General features: G+C 51.4%; 1 protein-coding gene across 2 annotated transcripts in view; it reads right to left on the bottom strand.

Annotated features, from left to right (window-relative positions):
- CARD11 (caspase recruitment domain family member 11) overlaps positions 1-18,995 on the bottom strand; it is a 1,247,701-nt gene that overhangs the window by 284,836 nt on the left and 943,870 nt on the right. For both annotated transcript variants that reach the window (XM_069647590.1, XM_069647589.1), the window contains exon 18: positions 448-574. In XM_069647590.1, coding sequence (XP_069503691.1) covers positions 448-574 — 127 coding nt within the window. The remainder of the gene's footprint in view (positions 1-447; positions 575-18,995) is intronic.

Below are 18,995 nucleotides of genomic sequence, written 5' to 3'. Positions count from 1 at the left end.
ACAGTGATTTTTTTTTTGCACTAGGGCACTTTCTGCCCTACTGCTTATAACATGCCAAAATGCACTTGTCATGGTGCAATGGTTTTCTAATATTTGCAAGTGTTTTTAGAATTAGGGCAAACTTTGCCCTGCTGCTAATACCGTGCAAACCTTTACACTTGCACCAGTGCAAAGCTTCTGTAATCTGGCCCCTGGGTGTAGTACAGAGAAAATAGCTAGTGGATCAGTCTTACACAGCGTATGACAGTAGTGTGGGCCCTCTCCACCATTCCATTGGGGTTGGGTAATTCTTCAGTTAATGGCCAGTGGTGGCCACCTGTGGGGAGCAATCTACTGTACATACTCGGGTGGTGCTTGTGCGCTTTGCACCAATGTGCTCTGATCCACTCTTCAAACAATGCCCCTAACCCGCACTCTCTGAATGCAGTGCGCAGCTGGAAGGGTTACCTTCGTGGTTGGATTTATAGTGCAGGATGACCCGTCCGCTGCAACCCTGGATCGTCCAGTGAGCCTCTTCTTTGGTGCAGGCGTCCAGGGAGACACTTTGGTTTTCCCCCTTGATGCAGCCTTCCAGCTGTAGGAATGGAAAACATGTGGTTAGAGCAAATACAGCTGAGCAAACACGTGATTGCCACACGTCAGGACGCGGGTTCTGTTTAGGATGAACAAGAAGGCTATTGTTACTGAACTGAACCCTGTGTGAAATAATTTGCTTATCGTCCACTTGTTCCTTTTTGTGGCCAGTTTACAGATCAGAAAAGTTGGAGGAAAAACACGCATGTGATCTTTAGCTATTGCAACCCGCTGAGTGCGAGCGTGTGCGGCGTAATAGAGTTGCTTTGGGTGGACTCTCTAGCAGAGCAACGCGGGTTTGATTTTACGAGCACGAGGTCACGAGTAACAACAACACCTGTCCTCGTGCCCGGCTCAGGGACAAGCTAATTTACCCTTAACATCGCTCTGCGAAATACAAACTGGAACTGGCAATGTGTACCATGTACTGATTACACGGAAGCCTGCAATGTATGTATAAACACCCGTAAATAATGTTTGTATACCATTTAAATTGGAAGATCACTAGTCAACAGTAATAACAGCATTACATCATGCTGGATGTAATGTTGTATGACAGTTGTTTCGTGATGTCACAATGTTGCTGCATGAGGCAGTACAAAGTACAATCCCACCTGCCACTAGAGCACTGCATTAGACAGCAAATACAGCACTTTCCCAATTGAGAACTCGGTAATATCTGTCTCCACTGCTGTAAAAACTCTGGGAGTATACCTAGATTGTACCCTGTCCATGGACGGACATGTCAGTTACATCTTCTCCTCAGCAGCCCAAACAACCAAAATAATCAACGCAGAAAAGCCTTACTTGTCCACTACAAACCGCCTCAACATCGCCAGGGCCACCATAGGCGCTAAACTGGACTACTGCAACGTCCTCCTACTAGGCACCTCTGCCAAAAACATTAACAGACATCAGATCGCACAGAACAACGCCTTGAGAGCAGCCCTCAATATTCCAAGGAGGGAGCACATCTCCCTAGCAAGACAAAACACCCACTGGCTCCCAGTTAAAGAGCGCATCCAGATCAAGACTCTCACCATTACCCACAGATGCATATCCCAATTTGCCCCTAGCTACCTTACTGAACGGATACAACCAGTCCAGTCACTCAGACCCAAAAGGGACCTGTACGCCAACCAACTTGCAGTGCCCAACTTCACCAGAGTTAAAGCTGGCGGCTCGAGTTTTGAAGTCCTAGCGCCAAAAGCCTGGAACTCCTTACCGCCTAAACTAAGAGCTGAAACATCCCTCATAGCTTTCAGAAAAGCTCTGAAAATCACCTTATTCAAGTGAATCTCTCCTATAATACTACTGCACGCAACAATATCTGAATATTACAACTGTACCATGCTCACTGTTCCCATGTAACCTCGGAACTGTAGCCATGCCTGTAACCTTGTCTCCATTTCTGTTTTGTCGTGATTTTCACCATGCCAAGCAAACCCTCTTGTAACAGCGCCACAATGCCCTAGGGCAGCTGTGCGCTTTAAAAATGCACATAAATAAATAAATAAATACCGTCATACCCAGTTTTTCAGACTCATTTTTTATGAACCATCAGTGGCAAACCAGAGCCATAACATAATAAGGGGACATTTAGGGTAGTGTAGTATGTGCTCTGCTGGAGTTTAGAAAAGGAGAGTTGTCAGCTATTTCCACCTGTTTCAAACAGCAAAAATTGCTTTAAAATAATTTCAGTATTTATAATATTTGTTTGCAAATCATCACAAACTGCAATCTGTGTTTTGGAGTGTTTTTTTTTTTTACAAAAATTAAAACATTCTACATGAATTCTACATATGATCAAATGGAATATATCTTGCATTAGTATGTGCTCAGGACCAATACTGGAGAGACTAAGGGTGTGCCCATGCACTAAAAAGTAATCCGTACTGTACATTATACGGATATTGAATTCCAGGAAGAGCTGCGTGAACAAATCAAGGAGCAAGGCCAAATTCCTTCATAGGGTCACGGAACTCAGAGATGACTTACAATATCCCTCAAAGGTACAGATGCCAGTATTTTATAGGGTAAGAGATATTCTAGTTGCTGAGAAACAGAATGAATGTGGAATCTGTTTTGATTTTTTTACTAAAAAAACTGTGCATCAAATAACTTGTTTTTTAAAATAAAGTATGCCCAATATATATATATATATATATATATATATATATATATATATATATATATATATATATATATATATATATTCATTGAACAAACTTTGTTAAAGGGATGTTATGGTTACAAGTAAAACCGAAAAACCTCAGAAGTTCAGCAGTTATGGTAAGCTAAGCAACCATAACTTGTGCCACCACTGTGAAATGCTAAAACTAACACCCAGGACATCAAAGATGACATCAGAAATGTCATTGATGACATCACATGTGAAATTAATTTTGATGAAAAGTCCCTACAAGGGGTTGTGTTTATAATGTTGGTAACAAGATGTCAGGGGTGATCGGGAGACCTATCATGAACTACTTAATGTATTAAAGAATGTACTCATCTAAACAACATTGTATTGGAGTGTTGTTAATACAGGAACCTAATCATATATAAAGATAGGCAATGACTGCAGCATGCACCATAGAAGGAAAATATTTATAATCTTGTAATTTTGGAAAGTACAATAATGAATGCTACCTCATGCAATATTTGAGTAATGTTAAATATGTAATAACTAGCTAACAATTCAAGTCTTACTACACTTGTGCTAGTACATGTGAAGAACCACAATGCATACAAATCCGAGGCACATACAGGGAAACTAAAGTAAGGAAGAAAGAAACAGCATCATCAAAAAATATTAATACCATTAAAGTTTAGCTTCATGTATACAAATGAATTGTGTGTTTGAGGCCTCCTTATTTCCCCATAGATGTGCACCGTTAGCTGAGACTAAACCCTAAGGAACGTACTTTAAGAACATATGGTGGTCCTCATTATTTCGCTTATCCCTAAGTTCTCATGTCTGTACTGCCTCTGTTTCCAAAGAAGTTCTACCAGTGAGGTTCTTGCTACTGCTCTGTCTTGTTTGGCCCATATCTGCTGCAGATTCTCCCCCACCCATTCCCTCAGAACCTTAAGCTGTGCCGCCTGATAGAATTTTTTAAAATGGGGGAGCGCCATCCCCCCTTCTCTGGTTGGGGCCGTGAGGACCATCCTAGCTATCCTGGGCGTTTTCCCTTTCCATACAAAGGATGATACCAATTTTGTTAAGGTTTTGAAGAACGTGTCGTGGACACCCACCGGGAGAGCTTGAAAATAGTATAGAACCCTTGGGAGGACAGCCATCTTGACTGATTGTATTCTGCCCCACCAGGATATCTATAGTTGATTCCATCTGCCTAATTCCCTTCGAATGTTAGTGTTTAGCGGCGGGTAGTATTCCCCGTAGAATTGCACAATTTTTTGAGGAACTTTTATTCCCAGATATTTTATACCTTTTTCTACGATCTTCAGGTCCTGTATCTTTGCTTCCCTTTCTATGTTTGGTCTGTCCCCTGCCAGGATTAGGATCTCTGATTTTTTCCTATTAATCTTTAGGCCTGAAATGGCCCCATAGGTTTCTAATTCCCTCACCGTGGCTGATAGAGTGAATTCGGGGTCCTCTAGAGTTATTAGCATATCATCCGCGTACGCAATTACTTTATGTTGCTGACCAGCCATATCTATCCCTTTAATGTGTATTAACCCCCAAATTTTTATTAGGAGAGGTTCCAAGAACTGAGCGTACAGTAATGGTGAAAGGGGGCATCCCTGTTTCGTGCCTCTTGATATTATTACCTTGTCCGTAACCTCGCCATTAATGACTATCCTACTGGATGGGGAATTACAGTTCGCTCTAATGCTCGCAATATACTGATCCCCGAACCCCATGCACTTCAGTATTTTGAATAGTATTGACCATTCCACCCGATCAAAAGCCTTCTCGGCATCTACCGACAGTAGTATCGCTGGGGTGTGGGATATCCCTATTTTTTCCACTAGATGGGCGAGCCTCCTTGTGTTGTCATGGGTTTGCCTGCCGGGAATGAAGCCTGATTGATCCTCGCTAATTAGTTTTGGGAGTAGCGGGGACAATCTTGCTGCAAGAATCTTCGTATATATTTTTGTGTCTAGATTGATCAGGGAGATTGGTCTATATGATGCAGAGTTTATTGGATCTTTACCTGGTTTGTGGAACACCAGTACTTTCACTTCATTCATTGTGGGGGTCACATTACCGCTATCTTTAAATGAGTTCAAGAGTCTTGTTAGAATCAGGGTCAGTATGTCTGAATATTTTTTATAAAATGGAGCCGTAAATCCATCTGGGCCTGGAGCTTTGTTACTTGGGAGTCCACGTATTGCTTTACTGACTTCCTCTTCCCTAATAGGGGTCTCTAATGACTGTTTATCCTCTTCTGATATTTTCGGGATCTGTAGGGCCTCTAAGTATGAATCTTGGGCGCTTGAATTGGGGCATTCAGTAGAATAGAGAGTTTGATAGTATTGCCTCAGTGCTTCCCCCATGTCGTGTGTGCGTGTTTGGATGTCCCCCTTCGCATTGCATATGGCCTTAATCGTTGTTTCTTTCTGTTTTGCACTGAGTTGTCTCGCCAGGAGTCTATCTGCTTTGTTTGCTTTAATGTAATATCTCTGTTTCAGATAGAGTAGGTTCCTTTCTGCGCCCTTCGTGCGTAGCATCTCTAATTGGCCCTGTGTTTCAGTGATTTTTTCAGTATCTTAGTGGGGTGTGTCAGCATTTTCTCTTGGATATCTTCAATTGTTTTTTCCAATTCCCTTTCCCACAGAAACTTTTGTTTATCTCTCGTGATTTTTAGCGCTATCATCTTCCCCCGAAACGCGTCCCAGACTGCGCTCATTGCGACCTCCCCGGTGTCATTTTGTATAAAGTATTCCTCTATCATTTCCCTTATGGACTCCCCGGTAACTGGGTCCTGGATCAGCTCCTGCGGCAGCTTCCACCTCCATAGCCCATTCTTCCTCCCTGGGAAAGTCACGTCTAACCATAGTGGGGCATGGTCCGAGAGGGCTATTGCTCCCTTATCTAGCCCTTGTAGCTTTCCCAGTAGTCCCACCGAAACCCAGAAATAGTCTATCCTAGACATGGAATTATGAACATGTGAGAAATATGTGTACCCCCTTTGTTCGCCTTTCAGTTCTCTCCAAACATCATTCAGGGCCATGTGGTCCATTTGTTGTCTCAGACGCTTTGATGGCGCCCCCTGGCCTTGTGAGTTCCCCGTACTCCTATCTAAATGTGGGTTCCACGCCATATTAAGATCCCCCCCCATGATCACTTCCCCCTTTGCAAAGTATTCCAATTTTGACAGGGCGTCTCTCAGAAAACCATCCTGTCCCTGATTGGGTACGTATATTGAGACAAGTGTGATGCGATATCCCTCAATTTCCACATTGGCGAAGGCGTATCTCCCTTCTTTATCTAAGGTTATATCTAGCAGTTTAGAGTCCTTCCCTTCTTTCACCGCAATCAGCACCCCAGCTTTTTTTTCTGTTGCCGTTGCCTGTGCCCATATTTTGTATCCTTTTATCCTTGTTTTCTGCTTATCCCTTGTTCTAATATGGGTTTCTTGGAGAAGTAATATGTCTGCCTTCCCCCCTTTGAACTGTTTCTCCAGTTTCGCTCTTTTTGTTGGGTGATTCATACCCCTAATATTGTAGGTCAATATGCGCATCATCCCCATACTGTTATGTTCGTGTGCCATTGCCTTGGGTCCCCTTCTGTATTTGTTTCGTTTCTTTGATTCCTCACACCCCTTCCCCTCCCTCAAACTTCCCCCACAACATTTAAATTTAAACCAAACGAACTGTCCCCCGAGTAGGGCAAGGGTTCCTATTGACGTTAGGGCGTTGCGCCCTTCGCTCCCTGCCCTCTATACCCTTGAGGGGTATGTTATGGGGATTCCTAAACACCATTGATCCATTTGTCTTTACCGAGTTCCAAACCGTCGGGTCTCGACCAGGCGCCATCTGTATAAAGTCCGTTCAGCTCTGCTCCCATATCCCCCCTGACAGGGTTTCCGTAACTGCATTCCGTGTCTGTTCCCCAAGTATATGCTTTTCCTGGGTTCCTCATGTTACTTTTCTCCGGCTCTCCCTCCCTGCGTTTGCCTTCTTCTGCTTGCTTGTTTCCCAGCCCATTAGTTTTCTCGTTCGTTCTCTCCTGTTTGCGGCCTCCCCCCATTCCATCTCTTCATCTTGAAGTCCCCTAGTGCTGAGGCCTTCTGCTAGTGTGGTCACTCTTCTCTGTTTTCCTTCCCATGTAAATAGTAGCCCACATGGGCAGGTCCATTTATAGCGGATTTGTTTTTCTATTAACACTTCCACTAATGGGGCCATTGCCCTTCTTTTTTGGAGGGTTACTAGATCCAAGTCCTGATACAATTGGATGTCTTGCCCGTTCATTTTAATATGCTCCATTTCCCTGGCCCTTCTGAGAATCTGTTCTTTCTGCGGGTAAGAAGAGAGAGCCACCAAGACATCGCGTAGTCTTTCCCCTGGGGCCCCAGATCTTTTTGGTCCTACCCTGTGGACTCTGTCGACTCCGATATCTTCAGTTTCTTGCGCCCCCAGTATGTCTCTAAAAACCTCCTTTACCGCCTCTTTCAGATCTTTGTCTAGCACTGATTCCGCCATGTTCTTGATTCAAATGTAAGAGCGTCTGGAGCGGTTCTCCAAATCCTCACATTGTAATTCCAAGTTGTGAGTGTCACCAAATGTTCTTGTATTTCGCTTGTTTGTCTCGTATCTTCTTCAAGGCTTTGCACTGTTTTTTCCACCATGTCTGTTCTCTCTTCGAGGTTGTTTATATCAATTCACATGTCTTGTACCGCATGTTTCATTTCATTCTTCATGGTTGCAAATTGTTCTTGCACTGTAGACATGAACTTTTCTTGCAAGTCCATGAACCAGGCTTGCATGTCTTCCCTGGTCAATGGTTGTGATTCTGGGCGAGAGTTTCTGCCTCTCCCACGGGCTCTCCCTGGGTTCTCCCTCTCGGTTGCAATGACCCCTCTGTCGACCACATTTGTAGTATATTTGCACCTTCTTTCGTCGATTGGGGTGTCTGTTGGGTGGGGTTACCCTTCCCTTTTGCTCTTGACATGGTAGTGTGCTTCGTTCGAGTGTCTATGGGGCTTCTACGCCCCCGTGCAACCCTCCGGTATGGTTTCCACTAGTTTGGTTCCTCTGTTGTGCTTTTCTGGGTGGGGGTTTTGCCTTAGCTAGGTGTAGTGTCTAAGTTTCCGCTTCTTCCCCGGCCGTGTCGCCGTGCCAATATGGTTATGGCAGCTTGTCTCTCCTTTTCTGATTTCCCCTCCGCGTTTTCCCCCTCTAGCTTACGCAGGAAGAGGCTCCTGTTGCGCTCCTTCCTCGTTCCTGGGTCAGGCTGTGTGGGTGGTCTTGCGCAGGGATAGGGGTGAACCCTTCTGCTGATCTGATGCCACTATATTTGCACCTTGCTGGGACTTTGTTATGAATGTCCTTTTTTTAGTGCGCCATTTTTGTTCTTTACGCATGCTTTTAGGTCCCCCCCGGGGTATATATCTGTCCTTGTATGCGCAGGTGGGTGTTTTGTTTGCCTCCCCCCGGGTTGGCTCACCTTTATCTCTTCAGGCACGCTGTTTCAGGGCGGCCCCCGCTTCCCCATTCCTGCGGTCCGCCCCGATTTCCACCGGCGCCGCTCCTCTCTCTGTCCGTCGCAGCGGTCGCGGAGTCCCCACTCCTCACCCCGATCCCTGCTCGTCAGAGCTTTACAGGGGAGGTCGGACCTACTCTGCGGGGTCCAGCGGAGCCTCCGATCCCGCTCCCACGCTGGCCGCCGCCTCACTTCTTCGTCTTCCGCGCTGTGTGTGCCATGTGTGCCTCTTCGGCGCGGGAGAGTCCCGATCAGCCCCGGTGGGGGAGGGGCCGGTCTTCCCCTCTCTTAGGTCCTCGTTCCGCGCTCGCTCTTCAGCGGGGCCACTTTCCTCCCAGGTGGGGGGGCAGGAGGGGGAGAACTTTAGCTGTCGGGCGGGGTCAGGAAATGGGCCGTCAGTGCTTCATTTCTTGCTTAATTTCGGCGGCGCAGGTGGAGCGTTGTTTAGAAACGACTCCTCATCCCGGCAGCCATCTTGGATCCCCCATATCACTATTTTATGACACTTGTCAAAAAATAAAACACGTGTACATTTGCAAAACCATGTTTTTAGGTTCTTGCCAATGCTCTTTACACACGTTTCCTGGAAATCCACCCATGTATTCTTTTTTCATAAGTGTCAAATGTATGCACATACAATTGTCACATAACTTAGCCCCTACTTGACAAAATCCATTCACACTTTACAAACACATGTATATCTAGATCTAAAATCTTTTTGCAAACTTTTGTATAGATTTGTCAAATTGCACCACATTTATATGCCTTTACAATATTTTGGGACCCCCTCTAATTTTGACCCATCCTGACAAAATACCACCAAACTTTGCAAAAACATTTATATCTAGATCCATAATCTTTTTGCAAACCTTTGTTTATATTTGTCAAATAGCACCAAATTTATAAGGCTTTAAAATATATTGGGATACCCCCTCAAATTTTGCCCTCTCATGACACAATCCCACCAAAGTTCCCAAAAAACAGTTATATCTAAATCTATTATCATTTTGCCAACGTGTGTGTAGATTCGTCAAATGGCACCTCATTTATAAGCCTTTACATTATTTTGGGACTCCCCCTCTCTAATTTTGCGCCCTCTAGACAGAATCCCACCAAAGTTTGCAAACTCATTTGGAATTAGGTCAACAATATAATTGCAGTTTCATTAATTTATAAGCCATCCAAGAACTGCTTTTCACCAAACCTGTAATGCAGAGGTGTCCGCGAACTTGACAGGACTGTTCGCGAACATCCAGACTGTTCACAGACTGTTACGGTGAAAAACACTTGTTTTTTTCTTCTAGCAGCCATATCCCATCCTCATCACCCCTCACCACCCCAGAGATTATTTGATAAGTTTGACAAGTGCAATGTTGTGTTTTGTAATGTTTTTTACTGCAATGTCCGCAGACACTGGCTGCTGTCCGCGAATCCAAAATGGCGGGCGTTTCCAAAAATCTGACGCACTACGCGCTTTTCACTATCCAATCAGAGGGCGCGCCTGATGTCCACGAACACCACATTGCCTTCTAACCCAATCAGAGCCCTGTCCGCGGACCGAACAGGTAAATGGGTCCGCAGACAGAACCCAGATATCACACATTTTTTTGGACCTTCTTTTTGGTCATTTAAACAAAAACGACTGGACGGATTTCCATCAAATTTACAAAAGCACGCCTTTGGGACCAAGTCACCATGCCTGCCGCAAATATGGTGAAAATCCAACTAGCGGTTTGGAATGTAGGCGTGAGCAAAGTTTTTTTCCATTCAGACTATGGAAAAAAAAAGAAAATGGGACCCCCCTATAACTTTGCCCCCCCTTGACGAAACCTCACCAAAAGATTCAGTGCAGGCCATACACTTTTTTTGCAAAGTTGGGTGATATGATAGGATATTTATAACACGCTTAATACCCAGAGGTTTCTAAGCGTGGACCCAAGGATTGAACCTGTGTTGCTCTGTGTCATCTTGCTACCGAGATGAGCACCTTGCCGCTGAGCTATCCAGGGGGAGCGAAGTCACAAGCCGCCCAAAAAGAGGTCCTCCTATGGATTTAGCAATTTAACCATAACTACACGCCTGCTACTGTGGGCCGTGTAATATTTATATATATATATACATATATATTCAGTAAAAAAACTTTGTTAAAGGGACGTTATGGTTAAGTTGCGCTACTAAAAACCTATGAAATATGAAATTCTGTGAAAAAAATTTGTTAAAGGGACGTTATGATTAAGTTGCGCTACTAAAACCTATGAAATTCAGTGAAAAAACTTTGTTAAAGGGACGTTATGGTTCCAAGTAAAACCAAAAAACCCTTGAAATTCGCCAGTTATTGTAAGCTAAGCAACCATAACTCGCGCCACCACCCAGGACATCAAAGATGACATCACAAATGTCATTGATGACATCACTGATGACATCACATGTGTATTTACTTTTCATGAAATGTCTGTACAAGGTATTCTTATTATAATGTTGAGAAAAAAGTGTCAACGATCATTGGAATAAATATCATGAGCTACGTAGTGCATTAAACAATGCATTCATATAAATAGCATTCTATTATGAAGTTCTTTACAGTATAGTAAGCTACTCATGCAGAAACATAGGCAATGTGTGCAGCATACATGATGAAGGTATAATATTCATAATGTTGGTTTGTTGAATAATGCAATGATAACTGTTTTCTTATTAGAGTTTTGTGTACTGTGAAATATGTAATAAGTAGCTCATAAAACCCACGTATTATAAAATTGCATTATTACAGACAAAACATAAAGACACAATAACGTATACAAATATGGGTATATACAGGGAAAGTGAAGTAAGCAAAAAAGCAGAAGTAGTAGCAGAAACAATTAATAACTATAACTGATTATTTTTATGCTAATAAATGATTGCTCTGTTTCAAAGCTGCTATTTACCCTATGTATATGTATAACATGATGTGACTGGACCCTAAGGAAAGTAGTGTGAATACAATGTATACAAATACAAGCATATACAGGGAAAGTGTAGTAAAAAAACAACAGAACTATCAGAAAGTGCTGATAACTGATTATTTTAATGCACAGAAAGGATTGCTGTCTTTCAAGCATGTGTCTTCCCCTATGTATATGTTTCATATGATATGACTGGACCCTAAGGGAATTACTGTAAGAACATACTTGAAGGATAAGTCTACACATCTAGTACCTTTACAATTTTTAGTTCATGACTGTTACTGAAGAAAACCATGTGGCCTAGATATGTCAGTAAAGGAAAAAAGAGGGAGACAGACATGTGATGTCATCAGTGATGTCATCAATGACATTTGTGATGTCATCTTTGATGTCCTAGGGGTTAGTCTTAGCAATGCACGGTGGTGGCGCGAGTTATGGTTGCTTAGCTTACCCTAACTGACGAATTTCAAGGGTTTTTCAGTGGTACTTGGAACCATAACCTCCCTTTAACAAAGTTTTTTCACTGAATTTCATAGGTTTTTAGTAGCGCAACTTAACCATAACGTCCCTTTAACAAAGTTTTTTTTACTGAATTTCATAGGTTTTTATTAGTGCAACTTAACCATAACGTCCCTTTAACACATTTGTTTTTACTGAATTTCATAGGTTTTATTAGTGCAACGTAACCATAACATCCTTTTCAATGGATGAAGACCACTAGCATCCTAGGTTCTCAAAGTGGGAACCCGGGATGGTAAAAAAAAGATTTTTTGGACACCATGGAAAGGGAAGGCGGGGTGTATAAAGAGAACACAATAGGGCATTGGCTGGGGGGGACCAGGAGAGGGACACGAGGCATGAGCGGGGGCTAGGGGGAACAGGAGAGGGACACAGGCATGACCGGGGGGTGGGGAACAGTAGGGAGACACAGGGCATGACCGGAGGGTGGGGGGGAACAGGAGAAAGACACGGGGCATGAGCGAGGTGTGGGGGGCACAGGAGGGAGACACGGGGCATGAGCGGGGGGTGGGGGAACAGGAGAGAGACACAGGGCATGAGCGGAGGGTGGGGGAACAGGAGGGAGACACGGAGCATGAGCGGGATGGGAGGAACAGGAGAGAGACACAGGGCATGAGCGTGGGGGTGGAAAAGGATAGAGACACGGGGCATGAGCTGGGAGTGGGGGAAAAGGAAAGAGACACAGGGCATGAGCGGGGGTTGGGGTGAACAGGAGAAAGACATGGGGCATGAGCAGGGGGTGGGGGGAACAGGAGGAAGACACGGGGCATGAGCGGGGGTGGGGGGAACAGGAGGAAGACACAGGGCATGAGCAGGGGGTGGGGGGAACAGGAGGAAGATACGGGGCATGAGCGGGGGTTGGGGGGAACAGGAGGAAGACACGGGGCATGAGCGGGGGATGGGGAACAGGAGAGAGACACGGGGCAGGAGTGTGGGGTGCAAAAGGAGAGAGACACGGGGCATGAGCGGCAGGTGGGGGAAACAGGAAAGAGACACAGGGTATGACTGTGGGGTGGGGGGAAAAGGAGGGAGACACAGGGCATGACCGGGGGGTGAGGGGGAACAGGAGGAAGACACGGGGTATGAGCGGGGGTTGGGGGAACAGGAGAGAGACACGGGGCATGAGCGGGGGGTAGGGGGCAACAGGATAGAGACACGGGGCATGAGCAGGGAGTGGGGGGTACAGGAGGGAGACATGGGGCATGAGCGGGGGTTGGGAGGAAAAGGAGGGAGGCACAGGGCATGACCGGGGGGGTGGGGGGAACAGGAGGAAGACGCGGGGCATGAGCGGGGGGTGGGGGGAAAAGGAGGGAGACACAGGGCATGAGCAGGGGGTGGGGGGAACAGGAGAAAGACACGGGGCATGAGCTGGGGGTGGGGGAACAGGAGAGGGACACAGGGCATGAGCGGGGGGTAGGGGACAACAGGATAGAGACACGGGCCATGAGCAGGGAGTGGGGGGTACAGGAGGGAGACATGGGGCATGAGCGGGGGTTGGGGGAACAAGAGGGAGCCACGGGGCATGAGCAGGGGTGGGGGGAACAGAAGAAAGACACGGGGCATGAGCAGGGGTGGGGGAACAGAAGAGAGACATGGGGGGTGGGGGTAACACGAGAGAGACACAGGGCATGACCGGGGGGTGGGGGGAACAGGAGGGAGACACGGGGCATGAGCGGGGGTGGGGAGGAACAGGAGAAAGACACGGGGCATGAGCGGGGGGTGGAGGGGAACAAGAGAAAGACACGGGGCATGAGCGGGGGTGGGGGGAACAGGAGAGAGACACGGAGCATGAGCTGGGTGTTGGGGGCAACAGGAGAGAGACACGGGGCATGAGCAGGGTTTGGAGGGTACAGGAGGGAGACACTGGCCATGAGCGGGGGGTGTGGGGAACAGGAGGGAGACACGGGGCATGAGCGTGGGGTGGGGGGAACAGGAGGGAGACATGGGACATGAGCAGGGGTGGGGGAACAGGAGAGAGACACGGGGCATGCGCGGGGGGTGGGGGGAACAGAAGAGAGACACGGGGCATGAGCGGGGGTAGGGGACAACAGGATAGAGACACTGGGCAAAAGCGGGGGGTGGGGGGAACAGGAAGGAGACACGGGACATGAGCGGGGGGTGGGGGGAACAGGAGAAATACACGGGGCATGAGCGGGGAGTGGGGGGAGCATAAGAGAGACACGGGGCATGAGCGGGGGTGGGGGGAACAGGAGAGAGACACAGGGCATGAGCGGGGGGTAGGGGGAGAACAGGAGAAAGAAACTGGGCATGAGCAGGGAGTGGGGGGTACAGGAGGGAGACATGTGGCATGAGCGGGGGTTGGGAGGGAAAGGAGGGAGGCACAGGGCATGACCGGGGGGGTGGGGGGAACAGGAGGAAGACACGGGGTATGAGCGGGGGTTGGGGGGAACAGGAGAGAGACACGGGGCATGAGCGGGGGGTGGGGGGAAAAGGAGGGAGACACAGGGCATGACCGGGGGGTGGGGGGGAACAGGAGGAAGACACGGGGTATGAGCGGGGGTTGGGGGGAACAGGAGGGAGACACGGGGCATGAGCAGGGGGTGGGGGGAACAGGAGAAAGACACGGGGCATGAGCTGGGGGTGGGGGAACAGGAGAGAGACACGGGGCATGAGCGGGGGGTAGGGGACAACAGGATAGAGACACGGGGCATGAGCAGGGAGTGGGGGGTACAGGAGCGAGACATGGGGCATGAGCGGGGGTTGGGGGAACAAGAGGGAGCCACGGGGCATGAGCAGGGGTGGGGGGAACAGGAGAAAGACACGGGGCATGAGCAGGGGGGGGGGGAACAGAAGAGAGACATGGGGGGTGGGGGTAACACGAGCAAGACACGGGGCATGACCGGGGGGTGGGGGAACAGGAGGGAGACACGGGGCATGAGCGGGGGTGCGGAGGAACAGGAGAAAGACACGGGGCATGAGAGGGGGGTGGGGGGAACAAGAGAAAGACACGGGGCATGAGCGGGGGTGGGGGGAACAGGAGAGAGACACGGAGCATGAGCTGGGTGTTGGGGGCAACAGGAGAGAGACACGGGGCATGAGCAGGGTTTGGGGGTACAGGAGGGAGACACTGGCCATGAGCGGGGGGTGTGGGGAACAGGAGGGAGACACGGGGCATGAGCGTGGGGTGGGGGGAACAGGAGGGAGACATGGGACATGAGCGGGGGTGGGGGAACAGGAGAGAGAAACGGGGCATGCGCGGGGTGTGGGGGGAACAGAAGAGAGACACGGGGCATGAGCGGGGGTAGGGGGGTAGGGGATGGAGACACTGGGCAAAAGCGGAGGGTGGGGGGAACAGGAAGGAGACACGGGACATGAGCGGGGGGTGGAGGGAACAGGAGAAAGACACGGAGCATGAGCGGGGAGTGGGGGGAGCATAAGAGAGACATGGGGCATGAGCGGGGGTGGGGGGAACAGGAGAGAGACACAGGGCATGAGCGAGGGGTAGGGTGGAACAGGAGAAAGAAGCTGGGCATGAGCGGGGGCTGGGGGGAACAGGAGAGAGACACAAGGCATGAGCGGGGGATGAGGGCAACAGGAGAGAGATACCGGGCATGAGCGGGGGGTGGGGGGAGTAGGAGAGAGACACGGGGCATGAGCGGGGGGTGAGGGAACAGGAGGGAGACACAGGGCGTGAACAGCGGGTGTGGGGAACAGGAGGGAGACACAAGGCATGAGCGGGGGGCAGGGGGGCAAAAGGAGAGAGACACAGACATGAGCGGGGGGTGGGGGAGGACAGGAGGGAGACACGGGGCATGAGTGGAGGGTGGGGGAACAGGAGAGAGACACGGGGCATAAGCGGGGGATGGGGGAACAGGAGAGAGAGACGGGGCATGAGCGGGGGTGGGGGCAAAAGGAAAGAGACACAGGGCATGAGCGGGGGGTGGGGGATACAGGAAGGAGACACAGGGCATAAGCGGGGAGTGGGGGGAACAAGAGGGAGAAATGGTGAATGAGCGGGGGTGGGGGGAACAGGAGAAAGACAAGGGGCATGAGCTGGGGGTGGGGGGAACAGGAGAGAGACACGGGGCATGAGCAGGGGATGGGGGCAACAGGAGAGAGACACCGGCATGACAGGGGGGTGGGAACAGGAGGGAGACACAGGGCATGAGCGGGGGGTGGGGGGTACAGGAGGGAGACACGGGGCATGAGCGGGGGGGAACAGGAGGGAGACACGGTACATGAGTGGGGGTGGGGGTGAACAGGAGAAAGACACAGGGCATGAGCGGGGGGTGGGGGAACAGGAGCGAAACACAGTGCTGTAGGGAGGGGTGGGGGAACAGGAGGGAGACACGGTGCATGAGCGGGGGTGGGGTGGAACAGGAGAGAGACATGGGGCATGAGCCAGGGTGGGGGGTACAGGAGGGAGACATGGGGCATGAGCGGGGGGTGGGGGAACAGGAGGGAGACACAGGGCATGAGCGGGGGTGGGGGAACAAGAGGGAGACATGGGGCATGAGCGGGAGGTGGGGGGGAACAGGAGAAAGACACGGGGCATGAGAGGGGGGTGGGTGAACAGGAGAGAGACACGGGGCATGAGCGGGGGGGCAACAGGAGAGAGACACGGGGCAGGACCGGGGGTGGGGGGAACAGGAGGGAGACACAGGGCATGAGCGGGGGTGGAGGGGGAACCGGAGAAAGACAGAGGGCATGAGCAGAGGGTGGGGGGAACAGGAGAGAGACAAGGGGCATGAGCGGGGTGTGGGGGGCAACAGGAGAGAGACACGGGGCATGAGCAGGGGTAGGGAGGTACAGGAGGGAGACACAGGGCATGAGCGAGGGGTTGGGGAACAGGAGGGAGACACAGGGCATGAGCGGGGGGTGGGGGGATCAGGAGCAGAAAGATACGGGGCATGAGCGGGGGGTGGTGGAACAGGAGGGAGACACGGGGCATGAGCGGGGGTTGGGGGGGAACAGGAGAGAGACACAGGGCATGAGCGGGGGTGGGGGGAACAGGAGAGAGACACGGGGCATGACCGGGGGGTGGGGGGGAACAGGAGGGAGACACGGGGCATGAGCGGGGGCTTGGGGGGAACAGGAGAAAGACACGGGGCATAAGCGGGGGATCGGGGAACAGGAGAGAGACACGGGCATGAGCGGGGGTGGGGGCAACAGGAGAGAGACACGGGGCATGAGCGGGGGGTGGGGGTACAGGAAGGAGACACGGGGCATGAGCAGGGGGTGGGGGGAACAAGAGGGAGAAATGGGGAATGAACGGGGTGGGGGGGAACAGGAGAGAGACACGGGTATGACGGGGGGTGGGATCAGGAGGGAGACACAGGGCATGAGCGGGGGTGGGGGGTACAGGAGGGAGACATGGGGCATGAGCAGTGGGAACAGGAGGGAAACACGGAACATGAGTGGGGGTGGGGGTGAACAGGAGAAAGACACAGGGCATGAGCGGGGGGTGGGGGAACAGGAGCGAAACACAGGGCTGTAGGGAGGGGTGGGGGGAACAGGAGGGAGACACGGGGCATGAGCGGGGGTGGGGGGAACAGGAGAGAGACACGGGGCATGAACGGGGGTTTGGGGGAACAGGAGGAAGACAAGGGGCATGAGCGGGGGGGGTCGGGGAACAGGAGAAAGACACGGTGCATGAGCGGGGGGAACACGAGGAAGACACGGGGCATGAGCTGGGGGTGGGGAGAACACGAGGAAGACACAGGGCATGAGCGTGGGGTGAGGGGAACAGGAGAGTGACACGGGGCATAAGCGGGGGTGGGGGGAACAGGAGAGAGACACGGGGCATGAGCGAGGGTGGGGGGAACAGGAGGAAGACGCGGCGCATGAGCGGGGGGTGGGGGGAACACGAGGAAGACATGGGGCATGAGCGGGGGGCAACAGGAGAGAGACACGGGCATGACCGGGGGTGGGGGGAACAGAAGAGAGACACGGGGCATGAGCGGAGGTGGGGGGAACAGGAGGAAGACACGGGCATGAGCGGGGGGAACAGAAGAGATACACGGGGCATGAGCGGGGGTGGGGGGGAACAGGAGGGAGACACGGGACATGAGCGGGGGGTGGGGGAACAGGAGAAAGACACAGGGCATGAGCAGAGGGTGGGGGAACCGGAGGGAGACACGGGGCATGAGCAGGGGGTGGGGGGAACAGGAGGGATACACGGGGAGTGAGCGGTGGGTGGGGGGAACAGGAGAAAGACACGGGGCATGAGCAGGGGGTGTGGTGAACAGGAGAGAGACACGGGGAATGAGCGGGGGGTGGGGGGCAACAGGAGGAAGACATGGGGCATGAGCGGGGGTTGGGGGAACAAGAGGGAGCCACGGGGCATGAGCAGGGGTGGGGGGAACAGGAGAAAGACACGGGGCATGAGCAGGGGTGGGGGGAACAGAAGAGAGACATGGGGGGTGGGGGTAACACAAGAGAGACACGGGGCATGACCGGGGGGTGGGGGGGAACAGGAGGGAGACACGGGGCATGAGCGGGGGCTTGGGGGGAACAGGAGAAAGACACGGGGCATAAGCGGGGGATCGGGGAACAGGAGAGAGACACGGGGCATGAGCGGGGGTGGGGGCAACAGGAGAGAGACACGGGGCATGAGCGGGGGGTGGGGGTACAGGAAGGAGACACGGGGCATGAGCAGGGGGTGGGGGGAACAAGAGGGAGAAATGGGGAATGAGCGGGGTGGGGGGGAACAGGAGAGAGACACGGGCATGACGGGGGGTGGGATCAGGAGGGAGACACAGGGCATGAGCGGGGGTGGGGGGTACAGGAGGGAGACATGGGGCATGAGCGGGGGGAACAGGAGGGAAACACGGAACATGAGCGGGGGTGGGGGTGAACAGGAGAAAGACACAGGGCATGAGCGGGGGGTGGGGGAACAGGAGCGAAAACACAGGGCTGTAGGGAGGGGTGGGGGGAACAGGAGGGAGACACGGGGCATGAGCGGGGTGGGGGGAACTGGAGAGAGACACGGGGCATGAACAGGGGTTTGGGGGAACAGGAGGAAGACAAGGGGCATGAGCGGGGGGGTCGGGGAACAGGAGAAAGACACGGTGCATGAGCGGGGGGAACACGAGGAAGACACGGGGCATGAGCTGGGGGTGGGGGAACACGAGGAAGACACAGGGCATGAGCGTGGGGTGAGGGGAACAGGAGAGTGACACGGGGCATGAGCAGGGGTGGGGGGAACAGGAGAGAGACACGGGGCATGAGCGAGGGTGGGGGGAACAGGAGGAAGACGCAGCGCATGAGCGGGGGGTGGAGGGAACACGAGGAAGACATGGGGCATGAGCGGGGGGCAACAGGAG

This window comes from Ambystoma mexicanum, chromosome 2q, assembly GCF_040938575.1.
Source record: "Ambystoma mexicanum isolate Mex_15411 chromosome 2q, UKY_AmexF1_1, whole genome shotgun sequence".
Taxonomy (NCBI): Eukaryota; Metazoa; Chordata; class Amphibia; order Caudata; family Ambystomatidae; genus Ambystoma; species Ambystoma mexicanum.
Note: the sequence above shows the minus strand (reverse complement) of the source record. Positions and strands in the feature narration are given on the sequence as shown.